Source organism: Rhipicephalus microplus, chromosome 2 (assembly GCF_043290135.1).
Source record: "Rhipicephalus microplus isolate Deutch F79 chromosome 2, USDA_Rmic, whole genome shotgun sequence".
In the NCBI taxonomy this organism is placed as follows: domain Eukaryota; kingdom Metazoa; phylum Arthropoda; class Arachnida; order Ixodida; family Ixodidae; genus Rhipicephalus; species Rhipicephalus microplus.
Window position 1 is genome coordinate 78,970,502 of NC_134701.1, and position 21,078 is coordinate 78,991,579.

Genomic DNA, 21,078 nt, shown 5'->3' on the forward strand with positions numbered 1-21,078 from the left:
GGGAACTAATGAAATACTTAGAAGAAATGTGAAGAGGCAAAACCACTGGTGAGAATAAGGTTACAACAGACCTGCTGCAAGGTGGCAGAGAAATTGTGTTAGAAAAACTGGCTGCCTTATTCACGAAGTGCCTCTTGACGGGAAGGGTACCAGAATCTCGGGGAAAAGCCATCGTCATATTATTCCATAAGGAAAGAGACGTAAAGGACTTGAAATACTACAGGCGGGTTAGCTTATTGTCCATTCTCTACAAACTAGTCACAAGAACAATAGCTACTGTAATTAGGGCAACGATAGAGTGCGATCAACCAAAGGACGCAGCAGAATTTTGTACATGCTACTCCACAATAGACCATGTTTATACTATCAATCAGGTATTCGAGAAAAGCGCGGCATACAACCAACCTCTATACATAGTCTTTAGACATTACAAGAGGGCGTTTGACTCAGTCGAGACATCAGAAGTAATGCGGGCACGACAAAGTCAGGGCATCGAAGCACCCTACATAAACATACTCGAAGAAATCTACAGTGGATCGACAGCAACCATAGTTCTCCATAATAAAAAGGAACAGATTTCCAAGAAAGAACTGTGCAAGCAGTGTGAAACGATCTCTCCAATGCTATACACCGCGTGTTTAAAGGAGGTTTACAGGGCCCTATGTAGGGAAGAGTTACGAATAAGTGTTAAAAAAGATCATCTTAGCAGCCTGGGGTTCACTGATGACATTACCTCGATGAGTAACTCAGGGGACGAATTACAGCTTGAACTGAACACGGAAAGTAGAAAAGCAGGTCTGAAAATTAATATGCATAAATCCTCAGTAGTGTGCAACAGTCTCGGCAAAAATGATAGGTGGAGAGACGCTGGCATTTAAGAAATATGTCAACTTAAGACAGCTAGTAACCGGGGACCCGAACCATAGGAATGAAATAAGTAGTAAAATAAAGATGAGATCTATCACATTCAGTAAGCGTTCTCAAATTATGACTGGTAGATTACCACTATCCATCAAGAGGGAAGTGTAAACAGCTGCATCTTGCCCGTGCTCAGCTATGGAGTAGAAACCTGGAGACTTACAAAAAGGCTTCATCTTAAATTTAAGTCTACGCAGCAAGCGATGGAAAGGGAAACGATAGGTGTAACTTTGAGAGGCAAGAACAGAACAGAGTGGCTGAGTGAACAAACCGGGTCTAAGGATATAATTGATGAAATCAAGAAAAAATAGGCACATGAACTGGGCTCGTAGTTCGTAGGCAAAATAACCTCTGGTGATTAAGTGTAACTCACTGGATTTGAAGAGAAAGAAAACGCGCTAGGGGGTGATAGAAAGTTAGGTGGGCTGATGAGATTTAACATTTCGCAGGTATAACGTGGCAGCATAATACACAAGACCGGGTTCATTGGCAGATAATGAGAGAAACCTTTGCCCTGCAATGGGCGTAGTCAGGCTGATGATGATGATGGTGATAGTGACGATGCTGCAAACAAAGAGGCGTGTGAGCGTCCCTTTAGTCGGCATTGGTGTGGGTGCAGCGCGTGGCTCCGGTTGGTGTGGCTAAATGCTTAGGAGGTGCACGTGTGAAATGGCTGCTAGTTTCATGTGCTCTGTCGTTATGCGTGCCTGGCCTGTGGTCCTGCTTTCAGAAAGCGTCGAGATTTGCATTGAAGCAGGAGGCGACACTAGCACTTGGTCGTCTGTGTCTGCATCTTGAGCACATTCATTAGGAGTGTTGGTCATAATTGCATTTCATCTGTTCCTATTTTGCCTAAGCGGGCACGCAGTTTACGAATTGTTTTCGCTCACAACTTAGAAACAAATAAATACAACAACGTGCCACGCAAATAAAGCGTCGCTTTTCTAAAGCGAATTTTATGAGGAACATGTTTTTAACTTTCCTTATTTTGTGAAATACACTATATAGTGTCGGTATCTTGCCTAAGTGATGGTCGTGGTGCACAAAAAGAATGTGTTTTTTTTGCTTCTTAAAGCTCTGTGGCTAATAGTAGACAGCGTGTCCGACATTTATAAAGGGTCACTCACCAGGTTTGACAATTTTGAGCTGACAAGCGCGATGCGTAGATGAGGCGTTCATGGTCACGTCTGCCAAAATTTGCAACGCTACGCGCCGCGGAAGTGGATCAAATTTCAAGATGAACGCTGCTCCCCGTCCTCTTTGCCGGCGCGTGCCTAGAGAATGAGGGCATGACCTGCGCGTACGAATGGCCCTACGTACACGGCAATGCAGTGCCGTGGGTCCTCTACGTAGACGACTCTGCTCTGATGTTGCAGACATTGGCACGTGGTATGGCGAAAATGTTTTAACACGGCATGCGTAGTTTATGTAATTTGTTGGTTGAAAAGATCAATAATACTCTAAATAAATAATGAGACGCAATAAGGAAATGTGAGCGTGTTTTTCTATTTTTTCTGCCGCGAATCGCCACGAAATGCGGGGCTATTGTGCCGGCATTTCGCACGTGTTCGTGTCCCCGCGGTCAGCGCATTGAGCAGACGACGGCCGTGGAATGCTCCTACGCGTTCGCGCACTCATTGTGCTCATCTATTCTACCACGTCTAAGCCAGCGTTTCCAAACAATCCTGCAGAAACAGGCAGAAGACCATGAAATAACCCTGGTCAACAAAGCAACGCCGCTCGCGTGCACGGGGACTGGGCTTGTTCGGGCACGTCATGCGCACGTCACCTCTTGGTCGGATGCCGGAGAGGGTAGGGAAGAGATTTGGCTTGCGAAGGCTACGTGCAGGAGCGGCAAGGCTTTCGAGCTCACCTCCTCTCATCCTGGTTTCGCGCCGCTTCAAAAAAATTGGCAGCATATCCACGGAGTGAATGATGGAGAGTGGGGCGAAGCATTCGTCCGTTCATTCGTTCTTGCTTCCGTCCGTACATGCATCCGTCTGTGTGACCGTCCATGCGTCCATCCTCCCGTCCGTGCGTGCGTCTGTTCGTGCGTCGTCCGTCCCTGCATTCGTCCATGAATCCGCCCCTGCGTCCGTTCATGCGTCCATCCATGCATCTGCCTGTGTGTCCGTTCGTCCATCTAGTCAACACTTCAAGTACCACCAGCTCGCATCTTTTCATCATATATTCCCCATAATGAAGCACCGCCATCCAGCGGACATTCCAAGGACTTAATGAGAGGTGGCACACGCACACTTTCTTACGGCTTGCGCTTCGGGTTTACTTCCGACCTTTAACCACCTCGATTTCATGGTATATACTAGTTCACTGTATTCATGGCACTGCGACCCAACGCTCGCTATACCTTTCTAAAACAAAGAAGCTTACGCCCAGTGAGTATAACGTAGCAACCTTTCCCTGTCAGATAGTGCTCAATTTAAATACCAATGGCTGCTAATGGGGATCGCAGCGTGCGCGTTAACTAAAAGCTGAATGCTCCTACCTCTCATTCCATATTAGCAGCCATTGCCATGTACATTGAGCACTACTTTTTATTGTTGAACAACGCACAGAAGAAATCTATCACCGGCACCACCTTGAAGGTCAAAATGTTATGCTTGTTACATACTAGAACGACTACAAGGGATGCACGGGTTTTGCTATAAGGAGCTTCGCCACTAAAAACCCGTTTTCTCTGCTCGTGATGAACCGATTCGAAAAATTTTTGTGGCAAAGTGTTCCTCATTGGACACCCAAAAACTTCCACTGTCTATCTGAAATTTAGTATGGGGCCTGGTGAGTGGCCCTTTAAAACACGTGTCTTGTCATGGTCACAAGCGCAACTTGTTGCAGCGTACAAAATTTCAGCAAAGTCCCATAGTATTTTGCACAAAATAGCGTTTTGGCTTTGTCAATACAGGGTGGCATACCAAAACATCATGTATGGTCTTCAGTGAGAATTTTCCCGGAGGACGCAGGTTTCTTGCACCGTATGGTGGACAATTCAAAATGCTTCACTGTTATCTACAGAGGATCGACTTGCAGTGGTGTGTGCGTACTGGCTATTTATTCTGCAATACGGCCGCCAAACTTTCACACACTTGTAGTGCTTGAACAATTTTTTCTGGCCTTCGATAATGCTGAGGTATGCTTTCCCAATATTTGAACTTTCTCAATATTCTTGCAAAAGCCTCACGTTTCTGACTTACCAGCCCCTTCGTACGTTTTTTTCTTGTTTCATTTGTGTCATGTTTTTGGTTTTTTGTACATTGTATCAGTGTACCATTCTAATTCATAATTGCAATCTTACATACATTTATGTTATGTTTAACGATGTAGAGTTCGATGTATTCAACTCTAGGAGAGCAGTGAGCTGTCCAAACGAAGAAATTCTGTTTAGAAGTAGTTAACAATTTAGATTACTTGGTACTCTACTATGGCAGAGCTTAGAACACTCCCGTGGGTATCTCACTCGAAAATGCCCTGTCTACAAAAATACGGGTTGCAATTTGCGATTTATTTTATGTTGTTGAAAACTTGCAGAAGACTTCATAAAAAGTGTCTCTGTTTCCAGTTGAAGTACACGTTCTTGGCATTTTTACTATACAGATATATATTTACTTACAGATGATGTGAAAAAAAGTCTTAATAAGGAGAAACGATGTGTACCAGAGCAGAACTGTTGATTATGTATGATCACAAGGTTTGAATTGAACAAGGTGAATCTGAATTAACATGATTTTGCCATGCCAAGTTTAGCTGCAAATCAAGTTGCTGCGTGGATGTCTGTATTCTGCATCAGACGTGCCACTGCTATGGGTACTATATGTCTCCAAATAAATGTGCGTGTGTACACACATACTTACGAAGCACCCTTGTTCTGTATATATATATATATATATATATATATGTATATATATATATATATATATATATATATATATATATATATATATATATATATATATATATATATATATATATATATATATATATATATATATATATATATATATATATATATATATAAATATATATATATATTTATATATATATAGGCGGCATGATATCTGCCCGGCAAAGACTGCTGAATGCTTCATTATATAGTTGACTCCTAATAACACAAGTGGCCTTGAGCTGGGAACGAGAAATTTGTAGGGAATAAAGCAAACGAAGGCATACGTCGCGGAGTGTATTGGAGCAATTGCGATATAGATCTGAAGAAAGTAAAGCAGATGAAAAGATGACTTCTTGCTGGAGAGCATTGAATCTGGAACTTTCAGATTACACGTACCCGATGCTCCTATTTGTTGAGTTATGACCGTGGTTGCCCCCCCCCCCTCCCACCCGTAAACTTTGTGGGGCATTTGTGTGCATGCAAACCCTGGCAGTGCGAAGCGCCTTGTTGCTCGGTTCTTTCAAATAATAGCAGCAAAACGCTTGCAATGCCTAATGAGCCTCATTTAAAATCTAAAACAGTTAGGACATTGAGTAAGCCGATATTTCTATAATCGCATTTAAAAGACAGCCTGTGACAAGAGATAAGCTCTTGACCCTCATAAAAAAAGATGAATAGATGACGCAGAACACGTTTCACTGCATTGCGCAAGAGATATTTATAGTAGATCTGCAAAAGATGCCTTGCAGAGGTTACTTTTGAAAAGAGGAGCACTGAGCGGTCCTTGAAAGATTGTAAAAGACAAAGATATTTGTGAAATATAGCAAAGTTGTCTGGGAAACCTTCATCATTTTTGTTATGTAATATAGTCACCAGTTTGGTGTTACTGGAATTAGCCTTGCCTAAACCTGAATGCAAGATGATCCAAAGCAGGTTACACAACAGGTAGATGGAATTCCTGAGTCCGCGAAAAAAACAAAACGTCCAGAAGAGTTAGAAAGATTGGATATGACTGGTATCATTGGCGGTCATGTACTTAGGGCTCGCTCATCAGTTGTAATCAATTCAACGATGATTAACAGCAGACTAAATATTCAGGTACTTACGAGACGCACTGGGTAAGAGTTCTCTGGGACGTGTCGCAGCAGCCTTTTAGAAGTTATTGTCGGAGGCACCATGTGGCAGTCAGTGTACAGGTAGTCCGGTTCTGGGTGGTGTGCCACGGCAACAAAGATGTCGACAGGGTAAATACTGCAAAAAAAAAAAACAGACGTCTGAGTTGTTTGGTTTACAAAGGAAGAAATTATAAAAATGTGGGCACTTGTGACGGCGAAAAAATTTTATTATCTAAAATGAACACAAAACATGGGAACCTAGCCTTCTCAAATGCTGTGAAACTGCAGGAACATCTAAGTAAAGGCGTATTCAGTAATGTCGAAAGTTTGGCGATTTGGTGACAGTTCATGATCACTTTGAAGCAGCGCACGACAACAAGCACAGATGGAACGATAGGTATCCAGTTGGCTGTTTACTAGTGCTCCTTAGCGCCCTGATTAGTGGATGCGTGTTCGGTTGGTGGAATTCGAGCACAAGGACTATTTTTTTGTTCTTTTGGAGAGTCATCCTCCGACTCAGTGCGCTAGTGACGGCTCTGACTACAGAGTGAGAGCGTGAAGTAATCTGACCGGGAGGATGGATCCCGCGACATTCCACATAGGTAGGTAAATCACGTGGCTGCCGGCAGGTGATCCAGGTGAACAGCGCCAACAGCGGGAGCACGCATGTCGGAAAGGGAACCGCCGTGCGCGTAAAACTCCGTGCACCTTTCTTGTTAGTGCTGCTATTGAGCTTGTGTGTGTGGCTAGCTTGCAACCATGGCGCCCTAAATGCACTATGTCGAAATAGAGGCGGCTAGCGAAGGTGGTGGAAACGTCAATACTGTCGTTAGAGCAGCTCCTGCACACAGCCACGTTATTTGCCTTGAATATAGCAGCTCGGATGAATACGAATTATTTATTTATGTGCTGAGCTTAGAAGGCTGTTGCTGCGTCCAGACATGTCGGAGATATTCACTGAATTAATCGGCGCCGTTCATCGGTGTCGCGGAGGAATGCTTACTCGGCAGCTTCCCGAGGTGGCTGTACGGCAGCACTGCAGCAGTGCTGCTTTAAGATCGCCGAAACATTCGGTTGGGATGTTGTCTCTCGCACTCTGATTGTGAGCTGACGTGGCATATGGCGACTTCGAGCAAGAGGACCGGAGTGGGTAATCGAATAAGCCACAATATAGCGAATGACACCACACGCCTAGAGCCCTCGTTACTTTTATTTAGTGTACCTTATAACGGACGTGTGGCCAGTTGCGTGATTTTACACATTAGTGCACGATAAAGAAAAAGAGCAGGAGAGTGTGAAATAATATAGTCCTTAGTACGCAACAACGCCCCCACGATAGCTCTACTTCACTAATGCACTGTCCGATATGTCAGCATTCGGGACACGAAGTTCCTGCAACAAACAGACTGAACGGACAACTACAGCGTCTAGCAACATTTTTTAACCCAAGCTTGCACATAAACTTCTCCACGCTCAGAAGGTACAATTTGTTGGTCGACTAACAACACAGCAGCCCAATGAAAAAAAGAAAAAACGGTCGCGCTATTTATTGTTGCCTCATGCTCTCAGCTGTCCTTACGCATGCTGGGGTGACGTTTGTGCCTACGCATGCGCTCCCAAATACACAATCAAATATATTTTCATGTAAGATATGAAGAATTCAACAGAACTTAAGCTGGGTCTAGTTGGTATTGAGCATTGAGAGCGAAAAGTTTAACGCAGACTGATACGTACCTCAAGGAATAGAAGAGACAAGTACTGGCACTTGTTAACAACTGCTTTAGTATTGTCGCAGCAAGACATATCAATTGCCACACCCACAGACCTTGCAATATCTGTGGTTGTGGTTTGTATATGCAAGTAAGGAGAAGAATAAAGCAGTTAGTAAGCGTCAGTGCTCCTCTCTTCTATTCGTTGCGTAAAGTTTTCACCTTGAAGACTTGGAGAATTATCAAGTGAAGCTCATTCTGCGAACTGCCCTTGAGTACGGATAAGCTGCATAGATATCTGTAAGCAAATTCGCGCTCACGTGGAACATTTTTCTATGTTACCCACGCACACATCTTTGGGGACGTTAAAACTGAGGAGCTTTGTTGCACAAAGCATAGAGGTTACACTGGAATATAATGACGCTTGCATAGAAGGGTACAATTCATAAGACACGTACTTTTCAAGACAGGTCAGTACGAAAGTAATTTTTGAATGTAACGTACCACATTCTCAAAGTTTCCCATTGCAAAATTTCTTTAAAAAGTTTGCGACTTCTGCAGCAGGCGTCTTTTTAGCCTCGACATGCATCATCTAGCGTCTGGCTTACGGCATGCGCTTGGCGTTTCGTGTGCGATATTGAAGAGTCATTTGAGAAGCATGTGCATTACATGTGGAGTTGTTATAAGTCGAGCCTGCATCGTCTGCATGTCTGACCAGAACCACGGAGGTCAAGTGACCACCAGGACGACGTAGAAAATACCTATATATAAATAAAACAAAATAATCATGAAGCTTAAAATATGACGATGATGATGTTCAAGATCACGATGATGCTTGAAATAAAATTTAGGTGCCTTAGCTTAGCTGCCCGATGGCTTGTGACTGATTGTATATTCTTAAAAAGGCGAAACTGTTTAAACCCGCCGTGAAGTGTCCAGAGCGAACGTGAATTTTCCGCTCTGTGATGATGTCCCCGCGCGTTGCCTAGCAACAATTCACACAGCTGTACAACTGCTTCACTAGACCACACTTGACTCCACCACCAGCCAGGACAATGCGCGAAACCGCTCAATCACGACTGACATGATGTGACTATCGACAACTGCACGTGCACTTCTTCGTTCCGCATAAAGCCAGCACAGGTGGATGGCGTGCCAAGTAAGGGGTCACAAAAAGTGGCACATCCCACGTACTGTATGAATCGATGATATGCGAAGCACGAATGAGGTCGATATTTCACTTTGAAATGAGCACAATGTTACGAGGTAGATGTAAATTATGCCGTACATGACTTCCATGCCATGATTATCATGTTGGAATGTGTCATTTATCTTCTTCGTCTGTTCACGTGATGTGATACCAAATCTTGTATATGTGGAGCTAGCAAAACGGCCGCGAGCACGCTATGAGCGTAGCGTGTATTCATATTTCACATGACACGCATATCATGATTATCATGTTTAGACGGGTCATTTACCCTCCGTCTATTCACCTCAAGTGATACTGAATTTGATACATGTGGAGCTAGCGAAAACGCGTCGAGCGCGCTATGAGCGTAGCATGTAGTCATGTGTTACATGACACGCATATCATGATTATCATGTTTGGTTATGGCATGTATCTTCGTCGTCTATTGACGTCAAGAAATACCAAATTTCGTATATGTGGCGCAAGCTAAACTGCCGCGAGCATGCTATGAGCGTAGCATTTAGTCATGTTTTACATGACAGTCATGGCAGGATTATCATGTTTTGGTCAGTCATATAGATTCGTCATCCATTAACCTCCCGTAGTACTAAATTTGATATATGTGACGCTAGCGAGACGACCGCAAGTGGACCATGAGCGTGGCGTGTAATCATGACTAGCCACAACATGAAAATCATGATACGCATATGACGATTTCCGCGTTAGGGTCTGTCAATTAAGTTCGATCATACTATAACAGTTTTGCAAAAACTCATGTGAACGAAACCACCGCAAACGCAGCAAGACCATGAATTGTAAATCATGACATTCATGACATACATGTCGTGACTTTCATGTTATGACTACTCAATCACTATTCACATGACCAGGAGAACTAGAAGTCGCAAGCGGCTAGATAGATAGGTAGATAGATAGATAGAACGATAGGTAGATAGATAGATAGATAAAACGATAGATAGATAGATAGATAGATACGCACAAAGTCGCTGAAGTTCGCTAAGAAATTCTTCGCATTTAAAAGGTTCGCACAGTCAGTGAGAGAGCCAGAAATCGCGGTTATCAGCCAAGTGAGACGCCACAGACGCTACGTCGCAGTGTCCGCTTCAGCTGCTCTCACAGTTTCAGCCGTACACGACGTAGTACGTTCAAAATGGCTAAAAGTGATTGTTCTGGACTCGACGGACACTTGGCTTATAACTTGCGATTTCTTGGTGTCACTTCACATGGCCTGGTACAACTAAGAACCAATCAGCTGCTCTGCGAGCTTGCGCCTCTAGTGCATAGAACGCCCAGATTTTATGGGCGAAGCTCTTTCAGCCGTGAGTTGTGCGTCCGCGATGTATGTAGTAGTAGTAGTCGTCCTTGTCGTAGTCGTCGTCGTCGTAGTAGTAGTAGTCATCGTCGAAGTAGTAGGTAACCAAAACTCGTTTAGTCTTTAGTCCACTGTATTGATGGCGGTACATCTATATGATGAGTATATGATGAAAACATGTGAAATGGCGACATTTGGAGTGTTCAATAGATGGACGGACGGACGAATGGACAGACGCACAGACAAGCAGGCGGACGCGCGACGGATGGACAGACGCACGATGCATGGACGGACGGCCGGATGGAGAGACGGACGCATTGACAGCCACACGGATGGACGCATGGATGGACGAAAGCAAGAAAGAACGGATAGACGGAAGCGTGGATGGACTGACAGACGCTTCACTCAACTAATCATCATTCACTCTGTCAATATGCTGTGATTTTGTAAGGGGCGAAGCTTCTTAATCCGTAGGTCATACGTACGTGATGTATGTAGGTGGTGGTGGCGGCGGCGGCGGCAGCGGCAGCGGCAGCAGCGGCGGCAGCAGCGGCGGCGGCGGCAGCAGCAGCAGCAGCAGCAGCAGCAGCAGTAGTAGTAGTAGTAGTAGTAGTAGTAGTAGTAGTAGTAGTAGTAGTAGTAGAAGTAGTAGGTAGCCACCTCTCGTTTAGTCTTTGCAATGTCCTCTGTAAGGCGGTACTTTTATATGATGAATAAAAAGATGCGAGATGTCGGTGCTTGGAGTGTTCACTAGAAGGATGGACGAACGGACGGACAGACAGGCAGATGCACGGATGATTAGACGCACAGACAGACGCATGGATGGACGGAGGCAAGGACAAACGGACGCACGTACGGACGTTCGCAGGATAGACGGATGGACTGATGGACGCACGAATGAACGCGTGGACGTACTCGCGGATAGATGGACGTGTGGGCGGTCACATGGACGGATGCAAGCGAGAACGAGTGGACGGATGGAAGGAAGAACGAACGGACTGACGTAAGCGCGGACGGACTGATGGATGCTTCGCCCCACTATCATCATTCACTCCGTAGACATGCTGTGGTATTTTTCAGAATCGGTTGAGCAGCACCTAAGTAGAGAAGCATTAGGGGTGTTGCACAATTTGTACGGTGCATACCCGTGCTAGACACAACGCTCTTGCATTCATTGATTTAGTATGATTGATTGATTGATTTGTGGGGTTTAACGTCCCAAAACCACCATATAATTATGAGAGACGCCGTAGTGGAGGGCTCCGGAAATTTCGGCCCCCTGGGGTTCTTTAACGTGCACCCAAATCTGAGTACACGGGCCTACAACATTTCCGCCTCCATCCGAAATGCAGCCGCCACAGCCGGGATTTGAACCCGCGACCTGCGGGTCAGCAGCCGAGTACATTAACCACTAGACCACCGTGGCTGGGCCATTTATTATGATCATGCAAAGCTTCGCTCTAAACATCAAATCAATTTTAGGAACTTTATTTAGGAAAAAATCGATAAATACTTTCCTCGCTGTAGTGCAAAGGGACCGCTCTCGAAACAATGCATGATTCGGTTCCAATCTGGGTGGGGTTTAGCGTTCATATATCCGTGAGTGTAACTTCAAACATAGCGCGCTGAATGTGACTTATTTTCGTGGCTACGCCTGCTCCCAGAAAAGTGTCCACACAAAGCACGTTACTAGGCTGCTGTTTCATGGGACGAGTCTCTGGGTTAGCATGATCAAGATCTGGAAGGGTGAAACACTGCCTAGAATGTGCAGTATGTGGTAAATGAACGAAATGCTTCCAAAGGCCACTTAAAATTTTTATTTCAGATCTACTGATCGACAGCAGGCTCCTACACATGTGGGAAGCAAAGCAAGCCCTACTCAGGAGGTGGAAACGCCAAAGACATAACCGGGCGTTGAGGAAACGCATAGCACGGTTAGACAGAGAAATTGAGGAACATGCGTTCCAAGTCTGTAGGTCACAATGGGAAGACTTGTGCAACGGCCTCGAGCGACAGATGCGCGGGGCGAGTGCTTGGCGCCTTTTCCGGCACCTATTGGATCCGGAAGATACTCGTGCCGCTCAAGGCCATAAAACTCGGAGACTTGTGAACGATCATAAAGGCGATGACCTGCTCGGTGCAATACGTGACCGTTACTTTAAGTCGGCAGAGAGCGTCCAACACCCAGATTATGACGGCGTTGCTAATGAGCAACTAGACGCCGAATTTAGCGAAGCGGAAATTCGGGCAGTCCTTTTTGCACTAAACACCCAATCGGCGCCCGGCCTGGACCGGGTTTCGAACAATGCTCTCCGCAACTTAGATGACGAGTCAATCTCCCGATTTGTGACTTATATCAACGAGTGCTGGCAACGCGGTTCCCTTCCTGAAGCGTGGAAAAGAGCTCGAGTTATCATGATTCCTAAACCGGGCAAGCAGGTTGCGCTTGATAATCTAAGGCCAATTTCGCTCACGTCTTGTGTTGAAAAGTTCTGAAGCACGCAGTCCTCAAACGCGTGAGTGACTTTCTCGAAGTCCGCGATGTATTTCCGCACACCATGCTAGGATTCCGCCGCAATCTCTCCGCACAAGACGCGTTGCTTCAGCTGAAGCACCACATTGTTGATGACATTACCAGCTCAACCAAGGCGACCCTTGGCCTAGATATTAAAAAGGCCTTTGACAGCGTTAAACACGAAGCAATTTTAAACAGAGTTCAAACATTAGGACTAGGACAAAAACATATAATTACATACGTGTCTTCCTTGCCGGCGGACGCGCACGCGTCGTCGTTGGAGATATGGAACTGCAAGAATTTGAGATGGGCTCGAGGGGCACGCCACAAGGCTCCGTAATTTCGCCATTACTCTTTAATTTAGTTCTATTGGGGCTACCCGAGAAATCATTAGGCATACAAGGATTGTATCACAGTATCTACGCGGATGAAATCACCCTCTGGGTTCCCGGCGGTGGTTGTGATGGTCACGTCGAGCGTACGCTCCAGGCAGGTGTAGACGAAGTTCAGGAGTACTTGCGAGGAACGGGCCTCGAATGCTCGGCCACCAAGTCGGAACTTCTAATCTACAAACCTACAAGTAGAGGTCGCAAAACCCCGCGCGACGAGGAAAGGGAGTGCTACAAAATAAGCGTTCTATTGGCAGATGGCACTCCCATTCCACACGTAGACAAAATTAGAATTCTGGGGTTACACCTGCAGGCAAACGGCCATAATGGTGAGACGGTGCGAAGACGACGTCGTTCGGTAGACGACACGATCCGACTCCTACGTCGTATCACGAACAGACGTACTGGTATGCGCGAACACTGCGCGATCCGTCTAGTGCAGGCGTACGCAATAAGCCGTATAACATACGTTGCCCCCTACCTCAAATTGCTAGGCTCAGAAAAAAACAAGATCGAATGTATAATACGAAAGGCTTTCAAGAGAGCAATTGGAGTTCCACTGAATGCGAGCACTGAAAAGTTACTAGAACTTGGACTGCACAACTCACTCGACGAGTTAATTGAGGCCCATGTCGTTTCGCAAAACGAACGCTTGTCGGGGTCTAAGACGGGTCGACACATCCTCGAGTCACTTGGCATCCGGTACCACACTCAGCAGGGAGAAAAAGCGGATGTTCCTGCCTCGGTTCGCGCCCGCCTAATTGTTCCGCCGCTTCCTAAGAATATGCACCCGACGCACCACGTCGGGCGCCGTAACCAGCGAGCTAGTGACCTTCAAAAGACGTACGGCACTAGCGACGAAGCTGTGTACGTAGATGCCGCGAGATATGGGGACGGGAGACACGCACACGCCGCTGCGGTCGTTGACCGTGCGGGCAAATGCCTCGCGAGCGCCACGGTGACCACGGGACATACGGAGGCGGCAGAAGAAGCCGCGATAGCCCTAGCAATCGCCACGGTGCCGAACGCTACGATCGTAATCAGCGACTCGCAGGCAGCCATCCGCGGCTGCACGCGCGGCCGCGTCTCGCGGGAAGCGGCCCGCATCCTTAAGAGGTGCGGTGATGGTGACTCAGCGTCGCGATCGCCACAATAAAATTTAACAGTCTTCCTCCTTTGGACCCCGGCACACACCGATGCCCCGCTTCCGGGCAACGAGGCGGCCCACGCCGCGGCTCGAGGTCTCACTCGCCGAGCCGCGGCACATTCCGTGGCCGCCGCCTCCGCTCCCGAGAACGGGGCTTCTGATCTGCCGGATCGAGACACTTTGACAGACACGCAGCGACAACACAGACCACAATGGTCGTGGGGTGATCGTCTCATCACGTTCCGAGATATTACGCAACACTACACACTGGAAAGGCGAAAGTTCCCGCCACCGCATGACAAATTAAACAGACACGATGCCGTAAGCTATCGCCAACTACAAACCCACTCTTACCCCAGCCCGGTCGTCTTACGCCACTGCTACCCGCACTTACACATTACCGATCTATGTAAAGCATGCGGGCACAGAGCAACGCTGCGCCACATGCTCTGGGAATGCGCCGATAACAATGGTCGAGAAACGGCCGCCGTTCGCGATGCGCCTATGGCGGCTGCCAATACCAGGCAACAGGAAGCCTCGAGCTCACTCGTTCCCGCCGCCGTCCCGTCTGCGGGAGCTGCGGGGGACCTTGTCCGTCGGCGACGCCGCCGCTGGGAGGCGGCGCTCAGAAGCTCGGAGCTCAACGACCAGCTCTGGGCTGTCCGGCAGGCCGAAGATGCCGCCCGAGTTCAGGGACTCAGCGCCGCCATCTGAGGCCACCAAGACCAAGCTGGCGGCCAAGTTCTAATAAAGTTTCCTCTCTTTCTCTGTCTTCAGATCTACTGCAGACTGCATGTCAACGTGTAGCGTGGGTCGTAACTTTATTTTATGTAAACGTTTTTATATAAGGAGATTGTATCGTGAACACTTACAGGCTTATCAAAAATGAGATGCAGGACTATAAACTAGTAAGAAAACGCGTCAATTCCATTGGAATAAAAGGTAAACTGGTAAACTTCACGCGAACACGAAGATATGCCTCAACTTGCAAAGCTTAGAATGCACGACTGGACTTCAGTGTGAAGAGTTTGCAACTGCGATAGCGCATAAAGCAATAATCAAAGAAAAATGCACTGCAAGAAAACAATTTTACTGCAGATGTTGACAATGAAGAAGCTCTAGGTATCACAAGTAAATCCCTAATGAGTGAAAACTATAAACCTGGTCAATAGATGATGGTTTTTCCTCCGCCACCATAACTAAATATGTAACAGTCGCTTCAACTAGCACCTAAACCCTCTATGTTGAGCACACCATGTTGTCAGCCTAAATATTGAATAGACTGTACCCTAGCACCTTAAATAGATGAAAAAGGGCAGTAAATGACTGCAAAACGCTTCACAGATATATATTGGGTGAAATATCACTGCCCATTGACAGTGGTAGTGCTTTTGGTCGAGACTGTACCCCTGCCTAAACTTTGGGGAAAACAGCGCAAAAGCGGGATAAAGAAAGAATGACCCCACATCACAAGCGTCGTTCGTGAGCGCTTGTGTTGAGTGGTCATTCTTTAATCCTCCCGTTCTTGTGCTGTTTCCTACTCAGTGTCATGTACTAACTAGCCCTTCAAGACACCACTCTGCCACTGTTAACGATTATCATCATAATCATCCTGACAACGTCTACTGCAGGACAAAGGCATCTACCATGTTCCGCCAGCTAACATGGTCCTGGACTTGCTGCTGCTACTTTATACCCGCAAGATTCCTAATCCGATTTGCCCACCTGACTTTCTGTCGCCGCTTCACCTGCCTGCCTCCTCTGAAAATGCAGACAGTTACCCTTAATGACCAGCGGTTGTCCTGCCTACGCGCTACGTTCCCAGTCCATGTCCATTCTTCTTGATTTCAACAATGATATCCTTAACCACGGTTTGTTCACTGACCCATTCTGCTCTCTTCTTGTCTCCTAATGTAACCTATTGTTTTCTTTTAAAATTGCTCACTGCCTCGTCCTCAGTATAAGTTGAGCCCTCTATGTAATACTCGAGGTTTCTGCTCTGTCTAAAGATGGAATGAGGAAAAGGCACATTCGTCAACGGTGTCTCACTTCATTTATTTTACAATTGTTATGTCTTCGCTGCCTGAAACTACCATCACGGTGAGAATGTCAACAGCGCTAGTTACTTGCCTCCCGCCTTCTTTCCGGTCTGATAGTGAGATAAGTGAGGAAACGCAGGAGGACATTTCCAAGCACTACGGCCGGGGTTTGACTCTTGCATGGCCTGAAAATTTTCATTAGTTTTATGTGCATCTTTCGCGCTCTTTCGGACATGGACAAGGTGATTTTTCGCTCTGAACCAACGTTGCTGCCAGCAACGCAGACGTGGGAATCTCTAACAGGGAAACTCTTTAAGTTTCGTTAAAATGCTTCCCAAGCGTGCGACGGAGTATAAGTACCCCTCGCTCCGCAAGGCGATGTGTCAAGCGACCGCCAGTCCGTTAGCACGTCTACACGCCCAGCATAAGCGAACCCACGATGAGTTACTTTTATATGCCATTCACTCTTAGTTCTAAGCAGATTTGTTCTGAGGTGCTTCAGAGTGGCAGACGCCTGATCTTTATTACCCGAAAAGTAAAAGTGTGTGCTCTAAACAGTGTGACCCTGCGCAAATTTCGCCAAAGGTCAGCTGCCTGCCTCTGACCCAGCACTTTTCTACAGTTCGTGTTCACTTGTTCTCGCACGCTTGTCTCTTAAGCTCTCAAGAGTGTGCAATAGACGGCTTATAGCTTTGAACACGTTGTGTTTTCAGTGCAAAATTTGCGTTGAAGCCCTAATTCCACGAAGGTTACTGGCTAGCTGCAGCGGTCGCGTTTGCCGGAAGAGTGAGCTGCTAACCTTTCTTCATTTGACTTTATAATCTTTTTCCACCAAATTTATTGCTTCCTCCTTGCGGCAAAATCTTGCTTTGTTTTCGCTCAACACATTTAGTTCATGCTTTAATGCCTCACCTGAGTTGACGCGCGACTGTTGCCGCCCACTGTGGTTGGAATAGGGGAAAGTGGAGTATGGTGTAGCTTGGCCGAGACACGCTGTTTTTCTTGTCGTTCATCAAAGCAGAAACCATCTGTGTGAAAAGCAGATTATGTGAAACTTTTATGAAATGATGTCGCATTTTGTAAACCTTTAAAAGATTAAAGTGGTATGAAATAAATTAGCACGTGTTTGCACTGCAAAAAATATTCTCGATGATGTCACTGCTGCGGCAAAGATGAATGTTCTTATTTCAGTATGCTGTTATAGCGACAGTTTTCGCAACTTTTCTTGCAGATGCAATAGAGATCGATGGAATTTTCAGACATTTGTTTGCCTCTTGATGGTCACTGTAGAGAAGATGCACGAAACGCACCTGAAGGCATTGCGCTAATGCGCCGGTGGCCTCGGGCCGAAGTCCTTGACCTCGAATGGGCTGGTGGACTTGACCGAAGTGGTACACACGGTAGATCCACAAAGTGTCGAGAAGCCTCTTGGTTGTCGGGCTGTTGACAAGTGCACTGACGCTGGTGTGGTTCTGGCACAAGCTATTCAACAAATAAGTAAAGTTGATTCAAATCATTGCCTAATTATTATTGAAATAACAATTTTTAGAATAGTATCAATGGAGCCACACAGAAAAATGGAGCATTTAAATAAGGTCGTTTCTACGACAAGCAAGCACCATTTCTTACTGATTTAACGCTCATTCACGTGGTTCGCCATATAGAATATCCGTAAGCCATACTAGAGCAGTGGTAGTGTTTATAGAGCACCTCACTGGGTGCATGACATTGGATGCCGAGTCTGGATGGCCATCGGTAGCACAATGTGCATTATCGCTCTTCTGCATGTGGTTGCTCCTAATGATTACGTTTGCCTGTATATGTTTCCCGCGAAAAAATTGCGCTGCTTCCTTATGGCTTTAACTTAGAATAGCTTCACGTTAGGTGAGCTTGTTGGTGTATGGATGAGCTCAGTCTCTTTGAAATTCATGACGGCGATTTGATGTTGCATGTACTATGCTAGTCTAGAGTTTTCCCATTAGAAAAGCATTACTTGATTCTGTATAACAACGAAATGTAACTTTGTGTGGTTGTATTGGAAACACTGACGAAAAACCAACGTAACAGGAGACACGCATTCTTCCGTCTCTAAAAAAGCCAGCCATCAGCATTCGATGGCTGTGCCTTTGAGTCTATTAAAATCGTCCTGCGTCAAGCAAAGGTTCAAATCTTACCAGGGCCCAGTATTCGCATGGACAAAATTCAGAAAGAAAAGATGACAGATATGGCCGCTTACCCGTAGGTGATACCAACGCCGTATTCGGTTTTCCGGTGTCGCCACGCGGTCTCCAAGAAATAGCCCAAGTCCTCTTTGTACCTTAAGATTGGTGCGACATCGGCATCTTTTATCAAATCGTAGAACGTTGTAATGGTGCAGAGGCCGTCCGGTGGAAACTGCATGGAGCTCCTCGTGATGCCCTCCCTTAGCGTGCACAGAAGTGAATCCGGGGGCAGCGGTTCCTCTGCGGATATGTATTAAGACGCGAGGATGACGTAGAACACCACAGATAGTCGGGGCCTTGAATCAATAGTGTATCGGAGCGTTTAATTCATAATTTGCGAACATATTCTTCTTACTCTTTTTTTGATAATTCATGAGAGAGGCGGCAGGTGTACCATGGGATCTGTTGTATATTCGCGAGACTCGGAAAGTTGACTCTGGCAAAAGATACGCCACCGCCTTATAAGGAGCAACGTGGTGTCTGTGTAGCAGACCTACAAACACGCTGCTCTGTAGTTACTTTTAGAACATAGTGGCAAACGAACATTTACAGTTCATCGAATCGCGAGAGCGCCTAATACAAAGCTGATACCTACTTCTGTACTGAAAAGCGTCCAAGTCCTCTGGTTCTCATCAAATTTGCGTCCATCGAAGAATAGCGAGCCCTTCAATTCCCAATCTTTCGCTCATTTTCAGCCAATAGTATACCGCGGATAGTTAAACCAATGTGTTCGTATGTAGCTCCGATGTCAGTACAGTAAACACATGCCACGTCTACTTGTTCCTTATAAACCTGACAAGCTTTCAGCGTATCAACATGTTTAAATAAGTAGCCTAGTAGCTTTAAACAATTTCTGAGTACCGAAACCAAAGTGAACGCATGTATACACATTTACCTTCATTAGAATACTGACTGAGCATGAATCCGCGCCTTGTAGAGTTTAGCAGCTCAATCCATTTGGTCAGTGAGCTGACACACAGGGTGGCCAAAATGGCAAAAGATAGGGTAGGACGATATGTACCCCTGCGTAAGATTCATTAGTTTCCCAGCATGGGTCACAGCCTTCGGCGGTGTTGGCGTTTTCTTGTGTTACGACAACAACAGAGCATCTCGCCAAAAAAGATGTTATCTTCAAGCTTTCGTTGCAACGTCTGGTCGAATTCATGAAAAAGTCAATCGATGTCATCCTTGGCATTGTCTGAGTTTTGAATAAAGCCGCCCTTTTAGCCTGGTTGCACGTGTTGAAAATTACAAATTGCTACAAAAAGCAGCGCGAAGTGGCGGTAAATAAGCTAGCTGTATGCTGTTTTTCACGTTAAAGTTTATAGTGTAGGAATAAATCAGGCGTGTGAACCATAACTCTCAATCCGTACTCACGAGGAATCGGCTTGATTGTCGTCGCAGATGTCGGTTTTGTTGTGGGCTCTCTAGTCCACTTGGTGGTCGTCTTGATTGTCCCAATGATTGTTGACATAGCGGCCGGCTTGGTGGTAGGCTTCGAAGTCGTCTTGGTGGTTGGCTTGGTGGTCGGTGTGGTAGCTGGTGTGGTCGAAGAGCTGGGAACTGTCTCGGAGCTCGTTGAAGGACTCGTCATTGTCATGGTGCTAAACCTAGAAATGGTTACCCTCTCTGAGCTCATAGCAGGACTTTCCATTGTTTCAGTCGTCTTGTCTTCCCTGGGACTCGCAGTCGGACTTAGAGTCGATGAGATCAAGCTTGATGATGTTTCTTCTGCGTTGCAATGATGAAATACCAGAACGAAATAAAATACCTTCATAGACAGCCTCAATGATAACATTAAAGTTAACTCAATATATTTTTAGGATTTGAAAAGCAGACAGGTGACATTAGTTCACTGGGACCCGCACAAGCAACCACTCATTGGCCATATTTAACAAACTTTTACCATTCCTCTTTCACATGAGGCATAATATTAGGAACAATCGGGAGTGGTTACAAGCGCCGGTAGAATGCGAGTTACTATGACACTAAGCTAATTAGACAATAATAAAATGAATTTTTCAAAAGGGTTTTGAGTGGGCTAGTTGGTTCATGAAGATCGTGGCAGAACAGCGGAGACAGCGGGACTAATGGTCCTGTTTGTTCTTCGTGCCATTGTCTGCGCTGTCGTGCCACAATGTAATTATTACCGAAGCCAGATAGGCTACTTAGGTGTTCCACGCCCTCTATGTGACATATAAGTATGGCTAATTCTATTCATATAAGATGTGAAGAAGGCACCGCATCTGTTCAGAAAATGTACCAACAGAGGCCCACGTGAACGTGCAGCGACGAGACAACGAAATGGACTAAGCCATGTATGGCATTCAAGTGCATCTAGTGTTCCATAACAACTCAGTGATTACGAGTTCCCTATCAAGGTACAACGCTTTTTTACCACAGAGTGCCAGAGCTGACGCACTTACGCGTTTATGAGCAGCGCCTAAATGTGACAAGCCTCGAATATTTTTCAATCAAAACGCACGGAGAGCCATCCGAGGACATGCTTGTTATGAAAACTTGAGAAGCAAGTATACATCTACGGCAGTCACCAAACAATAGGCTAGATAGCACCACAGTGTCTACAGCACTCATGTGCTT

At 45.9% G+C, this 21,078-nt stretch overlaps 1 protein-coding gene across 1 annotated transcript in view; it reads right to left on the reverse strand.

Moving 5' to 3' along the window:
- The window catches only part of LOC142796293 (uncharacterized), a 115,517-nt gene that overhangs the window by 36,813 nt on the left and 57,626 nt on the right, over positions 1–21,078 (reverse strand). The window contains exons 4-8 of the mRNA XM_075886583.1: positions 19,855–20,208; positions 18,492–18,717; positions 17,566–17,737; positions 17,168–17,283; positions 5,926–6,070 (exon numbers count right to left, since the gene is read on the reverse strand). Coding sequence (XP_075742698.1) covers positions 5,926–6,070; positions 17,168–17,283; positions 17,566–17,737; positions 18,492–18,717; positions 19,855–20,208 — 1,013 coding nt within the window. The remainder of the gene's footprint in view (positions 1–5,925; positions 6,071–17,167; positions 17,284–17,565; positions 17,738–18,491; positions 18,718–19,854; positions 20,209–21,078) is intronic.